We start from the raw sequence: 19001 nt of genomic DNA on the forward strand, positions 1-19001 counted from the left end.
ACCCACCTGGCACACTGACCCCCCGCCTCACCCACCTGGCACACTGAATCCCCCGCCTCACCTTCCTAGCATAATGCACCTTCCTGACCCAGCTATGCCACCCCTCACTGAGTCAGTTACATTGCATACATACCCTTGTCAGGTCTGTGCTGCTGGATGTTTAATTAAATGCAAATGCAATTTAATGCAAAAGAGGTATAGTTTCCATGGCTATTCTCCTTGCTGCTGGATTTGGAACTTCCTGGATAGATTTGTAACAAGTGCCACCTGTCTAGGAATCTCCAGCGCAGAAAATATCAAACGGGAAGTCGGTGAATTTTAATCCAGTCAGGGTCAGAATAAGGCTTTGGGCCGTAAGTAGAAAATAAGGGCCATTGTTATCTGCCCACAAAATACAAAGCATGAGCTTTCTGTGTTGCAGCTTCCATGTACATTACCAGGATCAGATAATAAATATAGAAATTAATCATTTCACTGTATGGAATGGGAATAATGCTGAAAAACAGACACATTGTTGTCAAAGCTTTTCATATTGCGCTCATCAGGACATTTTGCAAGTATACCAAGGTAAAGGAAAAACAAATCTTTTTATACTTTCATTTTAAGACAGGCCAGTTGCCTGCGATTGGTCAAAACATCACTCTCAGAAGTGAACCAAAGTCAGCCTGAGATAACAAGGTGTAGAGCTGGATGAACACAGCAGGCCAAGCAGCATCAGATGAGCAGGAAGGCTGACGTTTCGGGCCTAGACAGCCTACCTGGTTTAAGATTAAGCAACATTTGGTGATTAACTGTCAGTCATCATCTAACAGTGCACTTCGCAATGGCAATGCCTCTACTGATCAAAGCCCACTTACTAACCAAGCACCACTTCCCCTCATATGGTATTAAAAAGGTTGTTTCTCCCTTTAAAAACTGAAAGAACTGCGGATGCTGTAAATCAGAAACAAAAACAGAGGTGCCTGAAAAAGCTCAGCAGTTCTGAGGAAGAGGTCACCGGACTCAAGACATTAATGCCGACTTCTCTTCACAGATGCCGCCAGACTTGCTGAGCTTTTCCAGCAACTACTGTTTTTTTGTTGTCCCTCTACAGCGGTATTCTTGCAAATGGTCCTGATGATTGCAGGCCAAAAAGGTTGAACAAAACATCTCTTTCTTCAGCGATACAAACTAATTCACGAACATAAAATCATTAGCAAAGCTGGAAAGTTAAGCTGAGATCCATTATGAAATCAAGAAGCTGTGGTTGGAACAAGAATTGAAATTTGTCTTAACTCTGTATGCTTTTTTAAAATAATTTAAGAATTAAAATGGCACTGGATTAATTATGGCAACTTATGCACATTTTACTATATTTTTCATAAATACATACAACAAACTACAATACTGTACTATAAGTAGGGTTTAGATTCTCTCAGGTTTCCTGCAGATTGACCTTATATTTTTGATCACAGATGTACAAACCATATATATTTTAAACTCTGATTTCACATTCTAACATAGCCAAAACCTATTAGTCTTCACATTCAATGCTCAACATCCCAGGTATTTGATTTGTGACAACTCCAGGATTAAAGGCTATAAACAACTAGAAAGCTGCTGTTAAGATGTTCCTCACTGTTTGGCAAACTGACAGCAAACACACTGTCAGAATACCAGGCACCCAGCCATGAATTTCTCACGTTTTTGGAAGAGCTCCTCAGTTGAAAGCCGATGGTCTCAGTGCTATCCACCATTTGGAGTGTGCATGATACAACCAGGAGAAGGAACAGACAACGCGGTGTGGGAATATTTCTCGCTGCAGGATTCATTGCTGATTATCCCCCATCCTATCAACAGCCTCTGAAGTATTTCACAGCTCCACAGTCTTGCTATTTTCATGACTCGTGTGGGATGTGTGGCAAGCAAAAGGGGAAATTTCTGCCTCATTCTCAGCCTTACAGAGACCTGCTCTTCAGAGTGACAATTGGTTCAAAGATGCTCAGTTCAGAAATATAACAATTTTAGTCAAGAATAAACTCTATGCTGCAGGGAGCCGTTTCCACGTCACTGGTTGGCTATCTTCCAGGCAGTTATTAGCCATTTGCCATGTGCAAATGTTAGGACTTTTTAGAATAATGCAGTAGGATGATGCATGTGCTAACGTCACTGTCTAGTAATCCCAGGGCTCTCAGTACATGGGATCAAATCCCACCACTACTGGAGTTTCAATTCAATTTATAGACCTGGAATTGAAAGCTATTCACAGAATCCCTACAGTGTGGAAGCAGGCCATTCAGCCCTTTGAGTCCACAATGACCCTCCAAAGAGCACCCCAAACAGACACCCCCTCCTACCCGATTCCTGTAACCCTGCATTTCCCACAGCTAACCCATCTAGGCTGCACGTCTTTGGACTGTGGGAGGAAACCGGAGCACCCGGAGGAAACCCACGCAGACATGGGGAGAACGTGCAAACTCCACACAGACAGTCGCCCGAGGGTGGAATCGAACCCGGGTCCCTGGCGCTGTGAGGCAGTAGTGCTAACCACTGTGCCACCGTGCTGCCCAGTTACTATAAAAAATTCAGTTAGTCTTGTTTAGGGAGAGGGCTCTTATCATAAACAAAGTTTACCAATTTGCTTTGCTGTTCATTAGTTATACCTGCAGCCTCACTATCTTTCCTCTCCCACCTCAGCTCCTCAAAGGCAGAAACACCCACACCCATGTCTGTATAACAATTCCGGGTGACCAGACCACCCCACGTTCCATTCTCCACCACAAAGGGGCACTGCCCTGGGGATATAAGGGCCCCTTGTCCTGGGTCTCCATTTCAACAGTTTCCAGAACTTTCCAATACTCGCTTCTGTGCCAGCTACACTCCTGGTGATCTGCCCAACTGCACTACCCTCTCCACCTCCTTCCCCTTCACTGTCTCCCCTCTCCCTCACTCTGCTCCCTCCCCCACGCCCCAGAACCCTCGCAGTGCACATCCAGCAGCTGTGACCCCCCCAACCCTGTGCCACCCTGCCCCTCCCACCCATAGTTGCTCACCCCGCTGCCCTGCGCTGAATCCCATTTTCCCATCACCCTACAGTGCAATCTGACCAATGCTGGCTCCTGGTCAAGTCACTGGTCATTTGTAAACTTGCCCCTGTCTCATCGTCAAACCCCACTGTGCCCTCCCCACAGCCCATCTTTGTGATGGGAAAAAGGTTTGAGCAGAGATTGGGTTAACTGGGCCTGGAGTTCACTGGAAACCTAATGGATAAGGTACTGGCCTCCTAAGCCAGGGACTGTGGGTTCATATCCCGCCTGGGGTGAGGTTAAATTCTAAGGACGGCATGGTGGCTCAGTGGTTGGCACTGTTACCTCACAGCACCAGGGACCCAGGTTCAAAGCCAGCCTCGAGCGACTGTCTGTGTGGAGTTTGCACATTCTCCCCGTGTCTGCTTGGGTTTCCTCCCACGGTCCAAAGATGCGCGGGTTAGGGTGGATTGGCCATACTAAAATTGCCTCAGAGATAGTAGGAACTGCAGATGCTGGAGAATCTGAGATAACAAGGTGTAGAGCGGGATGAACACCTTTTCTGAAGAAGGGTCTAGGCCCGAAACGTCAGTTTTCCTGCTCCGTTCATCCAGCTCTACACCTTGTTATCTAAAATTGTCCATAGTGTTTAGGGATGTGCAGGCCGGGTGGATTGGCCATGGGAAAATGCAGGGTTGCAGGGATAGGGGAATGGGTGGAGGGGTCACTGTGGACTTGTTGGGCCGAATGGCCTGTTTCCACACTGTATGGATTCTGTTCTAAGTTCAGAAGAATGAGAGTGAAATGTATAAAAGTTCTAACATGGCTGGACAGACTATTACATTTTATGACTGACCTGCATGGGCAGTAGTTTACGGCTGACCTGTACACAGGGAGGATGCTTTCCCCTGGTTGGAGAGTCTCGAACCAGGGGTCGCAGTCTCAGGATTCAGGGTAAGACCATTTAGGTCTAGGATAAGGAAACATTTGTTCACTCAGGGGGTAGTGAACCTGTGGAATTCTCTACCACAGAAAGCAGTGGAGGCCAAGTCAGTGAATTTATTGACTGATAAATAAAAATTTATTAAAAGGTGTACAAGGAGAAAGTGGCATTGAGATAGAGGATTGGCCATGTTCATACTGAAAGTCACAGCAGGTCCAATGGGTTGAATGGCCTACTCCTGCTCCTAGTTTGTGAGTTCCCATGTAATCTTCTTCAGCCCCAGGACTCTCGTGTTCACCTCATCCTCAGATTTCTTTCTGATTTCCATCGCTCCGCCCTTGGCAGGTCCTACCTCCAGCTCCCCGGGCCCCCCGCGCTCAGGAATTCTCTCCCTAAAGCCCTCTGCCCTTCCACGTCGCTGTGGTCCTTCACAAACAGCCCTCAGAAGGTGACCTCCCACCCACGTGAGGCTCTGGGTCAAGATGCAGTCTGGGAGGTTTGATAGCGAAGGGGGTGTTGGGAACCTCCTCTCTGCAGCAGAGGCAGTGACGGCCACAAGGGGGCACCAGCCCCAATGCCAGGCAGCTGCCCATGAGGGTCCAGTGGTAGGTGCCAATCCCAGAGGGGTTAGCCCGCAATCTCCGGGAAGGGAGGAAATTCCTCAGAATTCAAACGGTGTTTCACTGCGTTAAAACAAAATATATGTAATCGTTACAAGAACGTAACACAGCAGCCGAGTTATCAGAGAGGATTTCGAAGATGGAACCATTCCCTGGGAAACACAAGCCGCGCGCGAACTCTTGCCCCTCGGGTGGTAGCACTTCTCTGACGTGCCCGCAATCTGAGGGGAACGTCTATCGGTCCCTCCGACCTCTCAGCCATCCCTTCAGCACCCGTCCTGGTACTGCATGTGCCACTGTGCTCACCCAGCACCCATCCGTGTAGCTGCCCCCCCTGCCATTTCATCACAGAACCCCTACAGCGTGGAAGCAGGCCATTTGGCCCATTGAGTCCACAGTGACCCTCTGAAGAGCAACCCATCCGGACCCATCCCCCCTGCCACCAATACCCCACCCATTCCCTTGTAACCTTGCATTTCCCTTAGTTAATCCACCTCACCCACACATCCCCGGACACTATGGACAATTTAGCATGGCCAATCCACCTAGCCCACACATCTTTGGACCGTGGGAGGAAAGCGGAGCACCCAGAGGAAACCCACGCAGACACAGGGAGAATGTGCAAACTCCACACAGACAGTCGCCCGAGGGTGGAATCGAACCTGGGTCCCTGGCGCTGTGAGGCAGCAGCGCTAACCACTGAGCCACTGTGACGTCCCCATCCTCATAGAGTCATGACCATAACCTCCAGAGAGCCGAAACAGCCTGACACCTTCTAACGATGATGACAAAGATGAGTTTAACTACATCCACCCTGCTGTCCCCATCTCGGTGACTTCCTCCATCCCACAGCATGGGGCTTGTGTTCTGCTATTTCCTGAGTCACTCACAGGAACTGACTGAAAGGGAGGCCAGTGGATTTTACCAGGATACTTTATACCAGTCCTGAACAAATTAGGAAATCGGCCACTTGGCCCCTAGAGCCCGTCCTGGAATTTTAATCGTGTTTTTCTCACTTCTAATAAGATGATAAACTTACAATGTCCAGGCTACAGAAATTACCGTGGAATCGCAAAGCTAATTCAAGGTTCCCGATAAGATTTTAGACTGTGCTCTACAAAAATATAACATCGGGTTAGCGTGGTCACTACTGTAATCAGAAGTTAGAAGATGGAACATTTCCTGTGTTATATGTATACCAACTAACAAGTCCCACTCAGGGCAATAAAGTTGTAATGGCCCTACAGGAGTATAGGATTGCTCTCTCATTTTAGGCTGAGGATCATCACAGCCTCAGACAAGGGGAGAGGTTGAGAGAAAAAAATTTTCATGTAACTTCAGCCAGTGTGGGAATCGAACCCGGGCTGTTGGTCTCACTCTGTTTTGTGTACCAACCAGCTGAGTTAAACTGATACTGCAGCTCTAACAAACTCTTTGCAATAATTGCTTAATAGTACTGAACTTAAACACTTGCAAGATCGACGTTTTCTCCTGTTGGACTCAGCGAGACTGAAACGCAAGAAAACCAACCTTACAAAGGAAACAGCAATTTCTTGCCCTTTAAGTTGTTGTCCTCACACTTCAGTCCCTCCTGATGAATGGCAGAAGAGAAACTCTGCCCTGAATCCTCCTTCTGCCCAATGTTAATAGCTATTTCTGTCAAGTTTGTACCTGCTTTATTTCCTTCTTGATTTTGCTGATTCCAGTTCTCTCAGTCTTTGTAGGTCCCGCGTGACCAACTTCATGGATGGAAATGATGGGACTGATGGCAGCAGAGTCGATGGGTTGTACTAGAATACGCAACACAAATGCTTTTGGGAAATTCCATATTTGACCATTGCATTACAATGTAAAACTAGGAGTGACCAACAACAAAAATAGCTTGCATTTATATGGCCTCCTTACGGTAACGATACATCATAAGGTGCTTCAGGGGATTGTTATCAAACAAACAGGTACACAGTTCCTCGAAAGTGGAGTCATAAGTAGACAGGGCGGTGAAGAAGGCATTTGGCATGCTTGTCTTCATTGGTCAGAACATTGAGTACAGGAGTTGGAAGATCATGTTGTGGCTATCCAGAACATTGGTGAGGCCACTTTTAAACTACTGCGTTCAATTCTGGTCTCCCTGCTCTAGGAAGGATGTTGTTAAACGTGAAAGGGTTCAGAAAACATTTACAAGGATGTTGCCAGGGTTGGAGGGTTCGAACTACATGGAGAGGCTGAATAGGCTGGGACTATTTTCTCTGGAGTGTCGGAGACTGAGGAGTGACCTTATAGAGGTTTATAAAATCATGAGGGGCATGGATAGGGTGAAGAGACAAGGTCTTTTCCCCAACCTGGGGGAGTCCAAAACTAGACGGCATAGGTTTAAGGTGAGAGGGGATAGATTTAAAACATACATAAGGGGCAACATTTTCATGCAGAGGGTGGTGTGTGTGTATGGAATGAGCTGCCAGAGGAAGTGGTGGAGGCTGGTACAGTTACGACTTTTAAAAGGCATCTGGATGGGCATATGAATAGGAAGGGTTTAGAGGGATATGGGCCAAATGCTCGCAAATGGGACAAGGTCAGATTGGGATATCTGGTCAGTGTGGACAAGTTGGGCCAAAGGGTCTGTTTCCGTGCTGTATGACTATAATATAAAATATGACATCAGGCTATAAAAGGTCAGATAATCCAAAACTTGGTTAAGTAGGTTGGTTTTAAGGAGTACTTTAAAATGGAGAAGCAACGGGTTCACAGGTTAGGGAGAGAACTTCTGACTTTACAGCACAGATAGCTGAAGATTCAACAGTGAGTGACAGGCCAGTAATAATTGAAAGACACGAAACTGAGTACTATGTCCAGCTTTGGTTTCCTTATTAAGTCACAGACTCTTTTATCCACCTTGTACATACCGAACAGTGGCACAGTGGTTAGCACTGCTGCCTCACAGCGCCAGGGACCCAGGTTCAATTCCACCCTCAGGTGACTGTCTGTGCGGAGTTTGCACATTCTCCCCGTGTCTGGCGTGGGTTTCCTCCGGGTGCTCCGGTTTCCTCCCACAGTCCAAAGATGTGCAGGGTAGGTGGATTGGTCATGCTAAATTGTCCATGGAGTGGGGGGGGTTGCCATAGGGAATGTGGGACTACAGGAGAAGGTGAGTCTGGGTGGGGTGGACTTCAGGGTGTTGGTGCAGACTTGGTGGGCCGAATGGCCTGTTTCCACATCGTGGTGTTCTTAAGGAAAAAAAAATCCCAAACTAAACTAGTCCCACCTGCCTGCGCTTGGCCCATATCCCTCCAAACATTTCTTATTCATGAACTTATCCAAATGTCTTTTAAATATAACTGTACCTGCATCCACGACTTCCTCTGAAAGTTCATTCCACATACAAACCACTCACTATGTAAAAGAAACTGCCCCTCATGTCTTTTTTAAATCTTTCTCCTCTCACCTTAAAAGTATGGCTCCTCATCTTGAAATCCCCTGCCATTCACCTATCTATGTCCCTCATGATTTTATAAACCTTTATAAAGTCAGCCCTCATCCTCCTCAGCTCCAGTGAGGAAACTCCCAGTGTATCCAGCCTCTCCTTATACCTCAGACCCTCCATTCCTGACAACGTCCTGGTAAATCTCTTCTGAACCCCCTCCATCTTAATAATATCCCGAATTAACACAAGAAGCAGTTCAGACAAGATTCACTTGACAGACTCCTGGGATGAAGTGGGAGGGTGGGGGGGCGGTTGTTGTAGGCGGAGAAAGGTTGAGCAGACTGGGCCTCAACACTCTGGAGTTTAGAATGAGAGATGATCTTATTGAAACATATAAGCTGGGCAAAAAGGGTCTGGAATGTACTGCCTGGCAGGGTAGTCAAAAGTGGCAAACTTCACTTCAAAAAGTCAACTTGGGAGTGTCATAACATTGGATGCTATAGGCTAGTGCAGGGAAGTGGGACTGCGGTAGGTAGCAGTATATTGTTGGTGCAGATCTGATGGGCAGAAGGGCCTCTTCTGTGTGATTTTATGGGCCCCGAGGGGCCATGAGAGGGTGGATGCTGAGAAGGTGTTTCATCCCGAGGCACTGACTTGAACTAGGGGACACAGCTGAAGGGCGAGATTCTGCTTTTAAAGAAGAGAATTTCTTCTCTCAGCGGGGTAGCGAATCTGTGGAATTCTGTGCCACAAAGGGGCTGTAGAGGCTGGGTTGGTGAGTACACTCAAGGCTGAGAGAGGTAGGCTCTTAATCAGTAAGGGAATCAAGGATTATGGAGGAAAAGGCAGGAACATGGAGTTAAGGATGACCAGCTCAGACATGACCTCATTGAAGGTATTATGGACCAGACCAGACCAGACCTCCTCAAAATATTTTAAGAAAGGAGCCTAGATCGTGGCTGTTAGTTATGTTAAAGGCAAATGTGAAGGGCCATGTTCCAGATGCAACGCATCTGGTCAAACTACTCGACGTTGAGCAAAAACACAATTTATTTAAAAACTGTAGTTGAAATACAAACAAAAGAAAGAGGAACTGAGGATAACTTAACTCTATTGAAAATCTTAACTGAATAATAGATACTGTAAGTGTTACTAATTAACTGTTCCAATACAGTAGTATCCCATAAACACACCCCCTTGGCAAGAAAGGCAAATTCAGAAAATTAGATTTAGTAACCCAGAGAGAAACCCCAGCTTCTAGCTGTAACCGAGAGCAGGAAAAGATAGCTTTGACTTCTTCAAACCCACAATAGCAACTGCTTAAAACTAAATCTAAAAACCAAAACAAAAACGAGAAAGCCTGGTCTGTGACAGCTGGCCACACCCAGCCAGACTCCCTCTATTGTTTCAACTTGTTTTAAAAAACCCTGAACGCCTCACAAGCTGTTTACTCCAGTGATTTTGGTAGACTGCTTGAAACCTCTGCCTTACAATCTCTCCTCAAAAACCAAATCCAGGACAAAATAGCCTCTTAAAGTCACAACGTTGTCACAAATGGCAGAACAGACTCGATGGGCTGAATGGCCTAATTCTATTCCTACGTTTTACAGTCTTATAACCAATAGTCTCTCAATAACATAAATAGGAGCTTATGGTCTTTTGAAGACGGTATACCTTACTTTCTATCTCACTCACTGCAGTGCAAAAGGCTAAATGAGGCGAATGGCCTCTGAAAATGCTGGAATGGTTCTTTGCCTCTGTTTCCAGGTGGTTGCAAATCAGCTAATGAGAGAGTTACGTTCTGAGGTGACTGCGATAGAGGTAGACTGGACCAGTCGCAGAATGGTAACAAAGATGGCTGGGATCGTGTCAGCAAACAGTGTCATATTTACTTCAGAGCACCCCCTGCAGAGTGGGAGTGTGCCTGGATCCAAGTTAAAGACCTCCGTGGGATTGGGGCTCGCATTAGGACACGCAGCGTTGGGCCTGCAAACCCAAGTCCCAATGCTAGGCATTGCATGCGGGATGGGAGCCATAGGGGAATATAAACCAAACAACCGCGGCAATTTTAAAAATCAGACAACATCAAAATAGGTGCCAAATCCGAGGGTATAAATTAATAATCAACAATAATTTCGTCACGGTGAAAAACGAACTTGTTCTTGACAAGCAGCAATGTTACAGTTATAATGCTAACACTGACCACTCTTTTCAACTCCAAACTCCTTTCCACTCAGAATGTGGTGAAGCAGCTTCTTCATGTCAAAAGGGCTCAGGTTCATCAAAGTTTCGGAAGCCTCCTCCCCTACACATCCGAAGAGAACATGGTTTCATTAACAAATACCAACAAGATAATGCATGCAGTGTGCCACACACATACTCTGTTGCCAATCAGGACAGTGTTTGTAAATCTCACTGGCTTTTCACCATTTGCATGTCCCTGCTCAGAGTCACTGAGTGGAACTGAATGTCCTCCCCTCGGTCAGTTTGGGCTCGAGAGGGCATTTAATTGAGCAGGATGTTGCTTACTGCCTTGTCACCTTTTCCCCAGTTAAACTGCTGGATTGTCTTCCTGTTCCCGCTGCCAATTAAGACGCAGAAGTTGCCAATTAATGCCCACTTAAAAAGCTTTATCTAGGCAAAGCTGATATCCACTCAGCAATAGGCAGGGTGTTCGCGGCTCTACGAAAGGGTTAATATTGGCGTTGCATGAAGCTCTACCCAAGCTCATGATGCCGCATAGTCTTTGGATGAAGCGAAGGAAGTCTACAATGAGATCCTGATGGAGACGGGGTGGCATGGTGGCTCAGTGGTTAGCATCGGGTTCCAGGGATGGGACGAGTTTGGGCGGGATGCTCTTCGGAGGGTTGGTATGGACTTAATAGGCTGAATGGCCTGCTCCCATACTGTAAGGAATCTATGAATCTGTCCATGAGACAGATATGCCACCTCTGGCTCCTGACGGACTTCATTATTATGTCCAACAAGCCAACATCATTTGTTTCCATCACTATCATAGACTAAACTGCATCTTATTATCTAAGTCGCTGTTTGATAATTCAGACTTGAGTACTGCTGACAAAGTTTTGTCTAAATTTTCCCATCTTGCACCATTCAGTATATCTGCAAGAATACTGACATAAAGGGGAAAAACATTTTATACGCTGTTAAGAAGAAATGTGCTAATTGGTTAGCAAATGGGTTATGATCGCTAGAGATGTTGCCATAGAGAATGCACCAGTTTGATGATGACTGCCAGCTAACTGTCAAGTTTTGTTTAAATTTAAACCAGGCAGGTTGACTCTGTCCTCGGGCAAGTGCGTTGACCAAAATGATTGGCTATCATGTATTTTGTTGAGTTGAAACAGATGCGATGTGTAGACATGTTCTTCCTGTCTACGAAGAGCAGAGCTCTGTGCAGTAATACACATCGCTTCCAGTAGGGCAAAGGGCCTGTATGTCTAGTAGGACATTGTCATTCAAGCTCACAATCTCAAATGTCAGCATAATTCTTAGCACTTCTCAAGATTATGTGCTAAATGCTGTCCAATCATGGAATCAGATCTAATCTTTGGCACTGTGTTTTGCAAGCATTATCAATACCTCGCCTGTAGTGAGTAATGTGGTACATAAATTTGAATGCAATGTAATGCTGGGTGTCTTTTATCATATACCATATTCACTTGGCTTGACCAATCAGAGCCAACCAGCCTGGTTTAAGATTTAAACAAAGCTTGGCAGTTAACTATCAGTCATCATAAACCGGTTTGTTCTCCTTGGCAACAGTACTGCCAGTGTCCCCTTGCCCAAACAATCAGCACTCCTCTCTCATACAGCATAAATGTTGTTTTCTCTCTACTTTTGCATTGTTGTGAAATGTCCTGATGAGTGAAAGACAAAAAGCTATGACAAAATGGGTCTTTTCTCAGCCATACTTGTTCAGCATGGAGTCATTAACCCTGGAATATTCTTTAAACTTCAACACAATGGGCCCTCTCACAGAAATTATTTCATATCATTTCTTTACATGCCATGCTTAAAAGTTTGACTGGGACAAGATATAAACAAATAAGCAACAAATTTCATGTCAAGCTCAAAGCGAACACGAGCACATCTTTTGTGAGGACGGGACATTATGTAGTAATCAACTGCAGAACCATATTTTTCCACACTCCCAGGAATCTATGCAACAATAGAGATGGGGAATGCAAGGGGAACGGAATATTAAACTGGGGAAGTTTTACTGCAGCTGGACAGGGCTTTGGTGAGACCACAGCTGGAAGATGGCGTACAGTGTTGGTCCCACTTGTTGAGAGCAGTTTATCAATCCACTGAGAGGGTTTATCTTATGAAGAAAGTTTTGAGTGGATTGGGCTGGCCTGAGAGTTTGGAATAACGAGAATACTAATCTTTGTGTTTATTTTATTGGTTGATTGATTGATTTATTGTTGCGATATACAGTGAAGGAGGGAAGTTAACACAGCGGTAGTGCCCCTGCCTTTGAGCCAGGAGGTCCAGGTTTAAGTCCCACTTGCTCCCGAAGTGTGTAGTAATATGGAGGGTCCTTTTGTGAAGTCGTGGTAGTATCTCTACCCCTGGACCAGGAGGCCCTGTCTCAAGTCCCACCTGCTCCAGAGGGGTGTAATAAATATCTGAACCGGTTAATTAGAAAAACACAGTAAAATGTGTTGTTTTGCGAAATACACAGGAAGATCATATCATACAAAGTGCATCAGGGTAGCAAGAACAGAGTGCAGAATACAGTGTTACAGCCGCAGAGAAGGTGCAGAGAGAGACAGATCCAAATTAACATTTGAGAGGTCCGTTCAAAATTCTGATAGAGCCGGGGACGATTTATGAGATCCTGAAAGAACTGACAGAGTGGATACTCCTGTAGGCGAGGCCAGAACCAAGGGACAGAGTTTAACAATAAGAGGCCTCCCTTTCTAAGACTGAGATGAAGAGAATGTTTTTATTTGCAGACAGCAGTGGTGGCTGGGTCATTGTATTATGCGATGCAAAATCTGATAGGATTTTTTGTTTGATGGACAAGTAAAACAGATTAGTGGAGGAGGGGGGCAAGGTGAGGGTTGCAGGCAGGAAACTGGGTCTGGGGACCACAGCTAGACCAGCGACTGACTGGCAGAGCAGGCTCCTACGTTCCTCTAAGCACTTCATGCTGAGGTGTGGGCTCTGAGGGCGTGGTGCTCGTGTGGAGACAGGAGAGATGGGCTCTGCAGCGATGCTGACTTCGGCAGACGGGGCGGGGTAAACTGGATGAGGAAAAAGGGGCAGGCGGAAATAGCGGGGAGAGCAGCTTTCCGAACCGGGTGTTGTCCTCCACATACACACAGGCCTACCTGAGCAGCTAAGGCTGTAGGCCAGCTCTGTAGCCATCACCTGGATGATCAGACCAACTCGTAGCCTGAGCATTTCAGCAAAGAGGCAGGGCTCAGTCCTCACATACATCGCAAGGTAAACCATGATTTCCTGGTGGACAGGGCAGAGATAACGTGTAAATAACAGCAGCAGTGCAGTAACCGATAACCCCCGATTAACAAACACACACAGCCCTCACCCCAAGCGACCTACCTGAGTAAGGACGGCTAAGCTAATGTCTTGTCCACTTGCTTCATAAATAAGCTGCGCCAGTTCATTCGGTGGCAACGGTCTTGAAAAGAACAGGAAGGTGTCACGGTCCTACAGGCTTTCAAATCTTAGAGTAACAAATTGAGAAGTAAATCTAGAAATAAGCCCAAAGCTCAGGAGCAGCTGCAAGATCCACACTACACTCAGTCTACCATCATCTCTTCAATGCGCAGGGGAAAAGTTTTGGAAAGTGGTCAAAATCATCAGCTTTTGATATTTGTGGGACATCCCACCACTTAATATTTTTCCATCAACATCTAGAGACTAAAAATGAGTCCTCCAGAAGCTTGACACCATCCAGGACAAAGCAGCCCCCATTTGATTGGCACTATATCCACAAGCATCCACTCCCTCCACCACCGACGCTCAGTTGCAGCATTGTGTACTATCTACAAGATGCACTGCAGAAATTCACCAAAGATCCTCAGGCAGCACCTTCCAAACCCACGACCACTTCCATCTAGAAGGACAAGGGCAGCAGATATATGGGAACACGACCACCTTCAAGGTCCCCTCCAAGCCACTCACTATCCTGACTTGGAAATATATCGCCGTTCCTTCACTGTCGCTGGGTCAAAATCCTGGAAGTCCCTCCCTAATAGCATTGTGGGTCAACCTACTGCAGGAGGACTGCAGCAATTCAAGGAGGCTGTTCATCCACCACCTTCTCAAGGGCAACTAGGGATGGGCAAGAAATGCTGGCCAGCCTGTGACACCCACATCCCACAGATGAATAAACTAAAAATAAAGCAATCCTGTTGTCTTGGTAACCAGTAAGGTGGGGCATCCACTTGTAGAATGATAGAACATAGAACAGCATAGCACAGGCTCTTCAGTCCATGATGTTGTGCCGACCTATTATCCTACTAAGATCAAACTACCGTGCATACCCTACATTATACTATCCTCCACATAATGATGTGCCACCAAATAAAGCCATTTGGTCCATTATCCCTCTGCTGCTATCCAATTATTGCCATTCCATTGCTCAGCCCCCACGGCCCTGACAATCTTTACCTTTCAGTGCTGAACCAATTATCTGTTGAAATGTATGATTCAATCTGCATTTGGAGGGCACAACCCCAATCGTAACAACGTGCTGCACCGCTCTGTCCATCCCCTCTGCTGCTGTCACCAACCCCCCACCTCCCAAGCCCGGTGCGAATAGCTCCCCCTGAAACTGGGTCAAATACTCACGCTGTGATGGTCCGCTCTCGTGGCTCTGGGGGCAAACCCACCGTCAACTGCTTCTGATGGGACAGTAGAGCTGTGCAAGCCTAGACACCAAACACAGGACATGTCAATGACGCACGGTTTATAAAAGCAATCTGCGGGTGAAGATAAACGTTACAGCTCAATGCATAACAGGGCAGCAACACAGGAGGGAAAATGTTGACAGCTCGATTCTGAACACACACACAAACATATGCATTTTAATTGCGTCCCCCCCCCAACAAGGGGAAACATCCTCTCTGCATCGACCCGGTCAAGTCCCCTGAGAATCTCGCACGTTTCAAGATGGTCACCTCTCATTCTTCTAAACTCCAAAGAGTGTAAACTATATACCCAGTAACTCAGCTATCCATCCTCACCTCATAGCACAGAAACAGAAACTTGAAACAGGAGTAGGCCTTCAAGCCTGCTCCACCAGTTAATATGATCATGGCTGACCCTCTGTTTCAACACCACATTCCTGCTTTCTCCCCACACCCGTTGATGCCTTTAAAATCTGAAAAAAATGTCTCTCACTCTCTCTTGAATATATTCACTGATTTGGCCTCCACAGCCTTCTGTGGTTGAGAATTCCACAGGTTCACTACCCTTTGATTGAAGAAATGTTTCCTCATCTCAGTCCCATCCCATACCCCCGAGACTGTGGCCCCTGATTTATAAAAGCAATCTGAGGGTGAAAATGTACGTTACAGTTCAATGGGGAGAGCGTTCAAACTATGACATTCACTCCAGACAACTCTCAGTCTGCACAGATTTCAACGTGGTATTTTAATCACTGTCATATCTTGTTGAAAGATCATAAGGCATAGGAGCAGAAGTACACTGCTCTGCCATTCAATTATAGCTGATATGTTTCTCAACCCCATTCTCGTACCTTCTCCCTGTAATCCTTGATCTTCCCTTACTAATCAAGGGCCTATCTATCTCTGCTTAAAGACACTCAGTTACTTGGTCTCCATAGCCCTCTGCAGCAATGAGTTCCAGAGACTCACCACCCTTGGGCTGAAGAAATTCCTCCTCATCTCAGTTCTAAAGGGTCATCCCTTCACTCTGAGCCTGTGCCCTCTGGTTCTAGTCTCTCCTAGTAGTCGGAACATCTTCTCCACATCAACTCTGTCCAGGCCTCTCAGAATTCTGTCAGTTTCAATGAGATCCCCCCACCTCCCCATCGTTCTAAACCCCATGGAGTACAGACCCAGAGTCCTCAACTGCTCCTCATATGACAAGCCCTTCATCCCTGGGATCATTCTTGTAAACCTCCTCTGGATCCCCTCCAACGCTAGCACATCCTTCCTTTGATATGGGACCCAAAGCTGCTCACAATATTCCAAATGCAGTCTTCCAAATGCAGTCTGACCAGAGCCTTATACAGCCTCAGTAGTACATCTCTGTCTTGTATTCTTGCCCTCTTGAAATGAATGCTAAAGTTGCATTTGCCTTCCTGACTGCCAACTGAACCTGCATGTTAATCTTAAGTGAATCCTGAACTGGGACTCTGAAGTCCCTTTGTGCATCAGACTTTCGAAGCTTTTCCCCATTTAGAAAATAGTCTACACCTCTATTTGTCCCTACCAAAGTGCACAACCTCACACTTCCCCACATTGTATTCCACCTGCCACTTCTTTGTCCCCTCTCCTAGCCTGTCCATCTCCTTCTGCAGCCTCCCCGCTGCCTCAGCGCTACCTGTCCCTCCATCTGTGTTTGTGTCATTTACAAACGTAGCAACATTGCCCTCAGTTCCTTCGTCTAAATCATTAATGTATAATGTAAATAGCTGTGGCCCCAACACTGAACCCTACAGAATTCCACTCGTCACCGGCTGCCATCCTGAGAAAGATCCTTTATCCCCACTCTCTGCCTTCTGCCAGTTAGCCAATGCATGCCAGTGGCTTACCCCTAACACCATGGACTCTTAATCTTATTCAGCAAGCCTCTTGTGTGGCACCTTGTCAAAGGCCTTCTGGAAATCCAAATAGATCATGTCCAGTGGCTCTCCTTTGTCTACCTAGATTATTAGCTCCTCAAAGAATTCTAACAGATTTGTCAGGCATGATCTCCCTTTGACAAAACCGTGCTGACTCAGCCCTGTTATACCATGAAATTTCAAGTACTCCACAATCTCATCCTTAATAATGGACGTTAAAATCTTACCAATGATCGAGGGACAGGTTAATCAGCCTATAGCTTCCTGTCTTCTGCCTCCCTCCCTTCTTGAACAGGGGTTTCACATTTGCCATTTTCCAGTCCTCTGGGGTCCTCCCTGACTCCTGAAACATTGCTTCTACAATCTCTTCAGCTATCTCCTTCGCTCTGTGGGTCCCAGTGATTTATCCACCTTCAGGCCTTTCAATTGCCCCAGCACCTTTTCCTTCAGAGATGGCCTCTACGCTCACCCATGCCCGCCTGATGCCCTTCAAGTTCTGGTGGGCTGCTGATGCCTTCCAATGAGTGACTGGAAGGGTTGTGCCAATCCCTTGATGACACATACCTCAGCCAGAATCTCGATCCTCTTCTTCAACATGCCCGAGATGTAGCGGATCAATCCCCAGTCGAGGTTTTGGCCAGCTTTGCTATACAGCTCTGTCATCAGACTGCGTACAGTGGCGCAGTGCTGTCCTCCAACGTTTGTGTCCCAGTCCGGGCCTCTGGATCACAGCGAGGAGAGAGGGAGCAAACGTTTTTCAGTTAAAATAAAAAAATCCACACTTATTTCAACACCAAACGCTGTGCGTACTGCTAAAGGTCTGACAGCAGAACATCACCGTGACGCTATTGTCCTTTTTTTTGTCGTTAAATCTTTCACAGGAATCAAATACTTCATTCACTGCCCATCTCTAATTGCCTGTGAACTGAGTGGCTTGTGAGGGCTACTTCGGGGGGCAGTTCAGGATAAACTGCATTACTATGGGCATGGAGTCACGTGGAGTAGGTCAGACTGGGTGAGGCCTGCAGGTTTCCCTCACTCGAAAGGCATCAGAGATGGGTTTTAGCATGAGAGCTGTTATGGTCTCCAACACCCAGATCGGTTTTCAGCTCCAGATTTATTACGAACTGCATTTAAAGTTCCACCGGCTGGGATTCGAACCTATGTATCACCACGAGCACTTCTCTGGGTCTGTGGGTTACTGTAACACAGTGACGTTACTGCACTACACCATCTCCTTGACTCGCCGATTCCCAAAAAACAGAAGAGCAGGGGACCGCGTGTATCGATGGCCTGGTTGGAGAGTATAATCGGGACCAGAGGTCACTGGCAGGGATCTCCATGAAGATGGTTTCATCTATCGAGGGGCTGGAGAGTGGAGGGGGTACACAGTATGATGGAAACCTAAGGCCTGAGGCCTTTCCCCAAAGCCTCCCCTCCTTGGCCTCCCCCCTCAGCCTCACCCGAGGCCCACCACCCTCTGCCTTGTCTTGAAGCTTTCCCCCGATGCCTCCCTCCCCGAGGCCTAGAAGAAATGAGCCCCACAAGGGATCCTCAACTTCAATGCCCTCACACGAGGTCCGCCTACAGCAAAGGCACCTTTGCCAGTCTTCGCACGTGCCTCCGAAATGGAAAAAGTTTTGGGGCCGAGATTCCAAAACAAAATGCCACTGGCAGCAAATGGTGGGCGTGAGGGTGAAGGTTTGAGCCGACTGTGTGGCTCTGTGGGGCAGCACAGAGGGCAGTCCAGAGTCCAACAGCTCATTGAAGCCTCGTGAAGGCCAGGCCAGCCGAGGTGGCCAGTTTCCAGCGGGCAGCCTGGTGGCCTGGCCCCTCCTACACCACCCCCACCCCCCTCATCCAACCTACACCCTGGCACGGGTCTGTCCAACCCAATAAGGGGCCCCAGGTGACCCTTAAATGGGCAATTATTGACAACTGGTGCCCATGGGTTTTGGACAGTCAGTGGGGGGCGCTGGTGGAAATGGGTCCTTCCTTGAAGGAACTCTGGAATCATGGAAGTGTTTCTCTCCCTATTTCGCTATCACTTTGTTTTACCCCAGCGATGGGGAGATGCCCACTCTCCCGGGCCATTGAACAGCCAGTTGGCTGGTGTTTGATCTCCTCAAGGGGCCAGGGTCTGCCCTCTTTCTTGATCTTAGAATCCAAGGTTGGGGGGGATGGTGGTGGGAAGAGTTTGTTTTGGCGG

The 19001-nt window shown here is 47.0% G+C and overlaps 1 protein-coding gene across 2 annotated transcripts in view; it reads right to left on the bottom strand.

Annotated features, from left to right (window-relative positions):
- The window catches only part of LOC109918705 (phosphorylase b kinase regulatory subunit alpha, liver isoform-like), a 91957-nt gene that overhangs the window by 7651 nt on the left and 65305 nt on the right, over positions 1 to 19001 (bottom strand). For both annotated transcript variants that reach the window (XM_048603241.1, XM_048603242.1), the window contains 6 exons: positions 17357 to 17513; positions 14833 to 14912; positions 13579 to 13657; positions 13347 to 13476; positions 10190 to 10291; positions 6240 to 6358 (listed from right to left, as the gene is read on the bottom strand). In XM_048603241.1, the coding sequence (XP_048459198.1) occupies positions 6240 to 6358; positions 10190 to 10291; positions 13347 to 13476; positions 13579 to 13657; positions 14833 to 14912; positions 17357 to 17513 (667 nt within the window). The remainder of the gene's footprint in view (positions 1 to 6239; positions 6359 to 10189; positions 10292 to 13346; positions 13477 to 13578; positions 13658 to 14832; positions 14913 to 17356; positions 17514 to 19001) is intronic.

This window comes from Rhincodon typus, chromosome 11 (assembly GCF_021869965.1).
Source record: "Rhincodon typus isolate 14 chromosome 11, sRhiTyp1.1, whole genome shotgun sequence".
NCBI lineage: Eukaryota > Metazoa > Chordata > Chondrichthyes > Orectolobiformes > Rhincodontidae > Rhincodon > Rhincodon typus.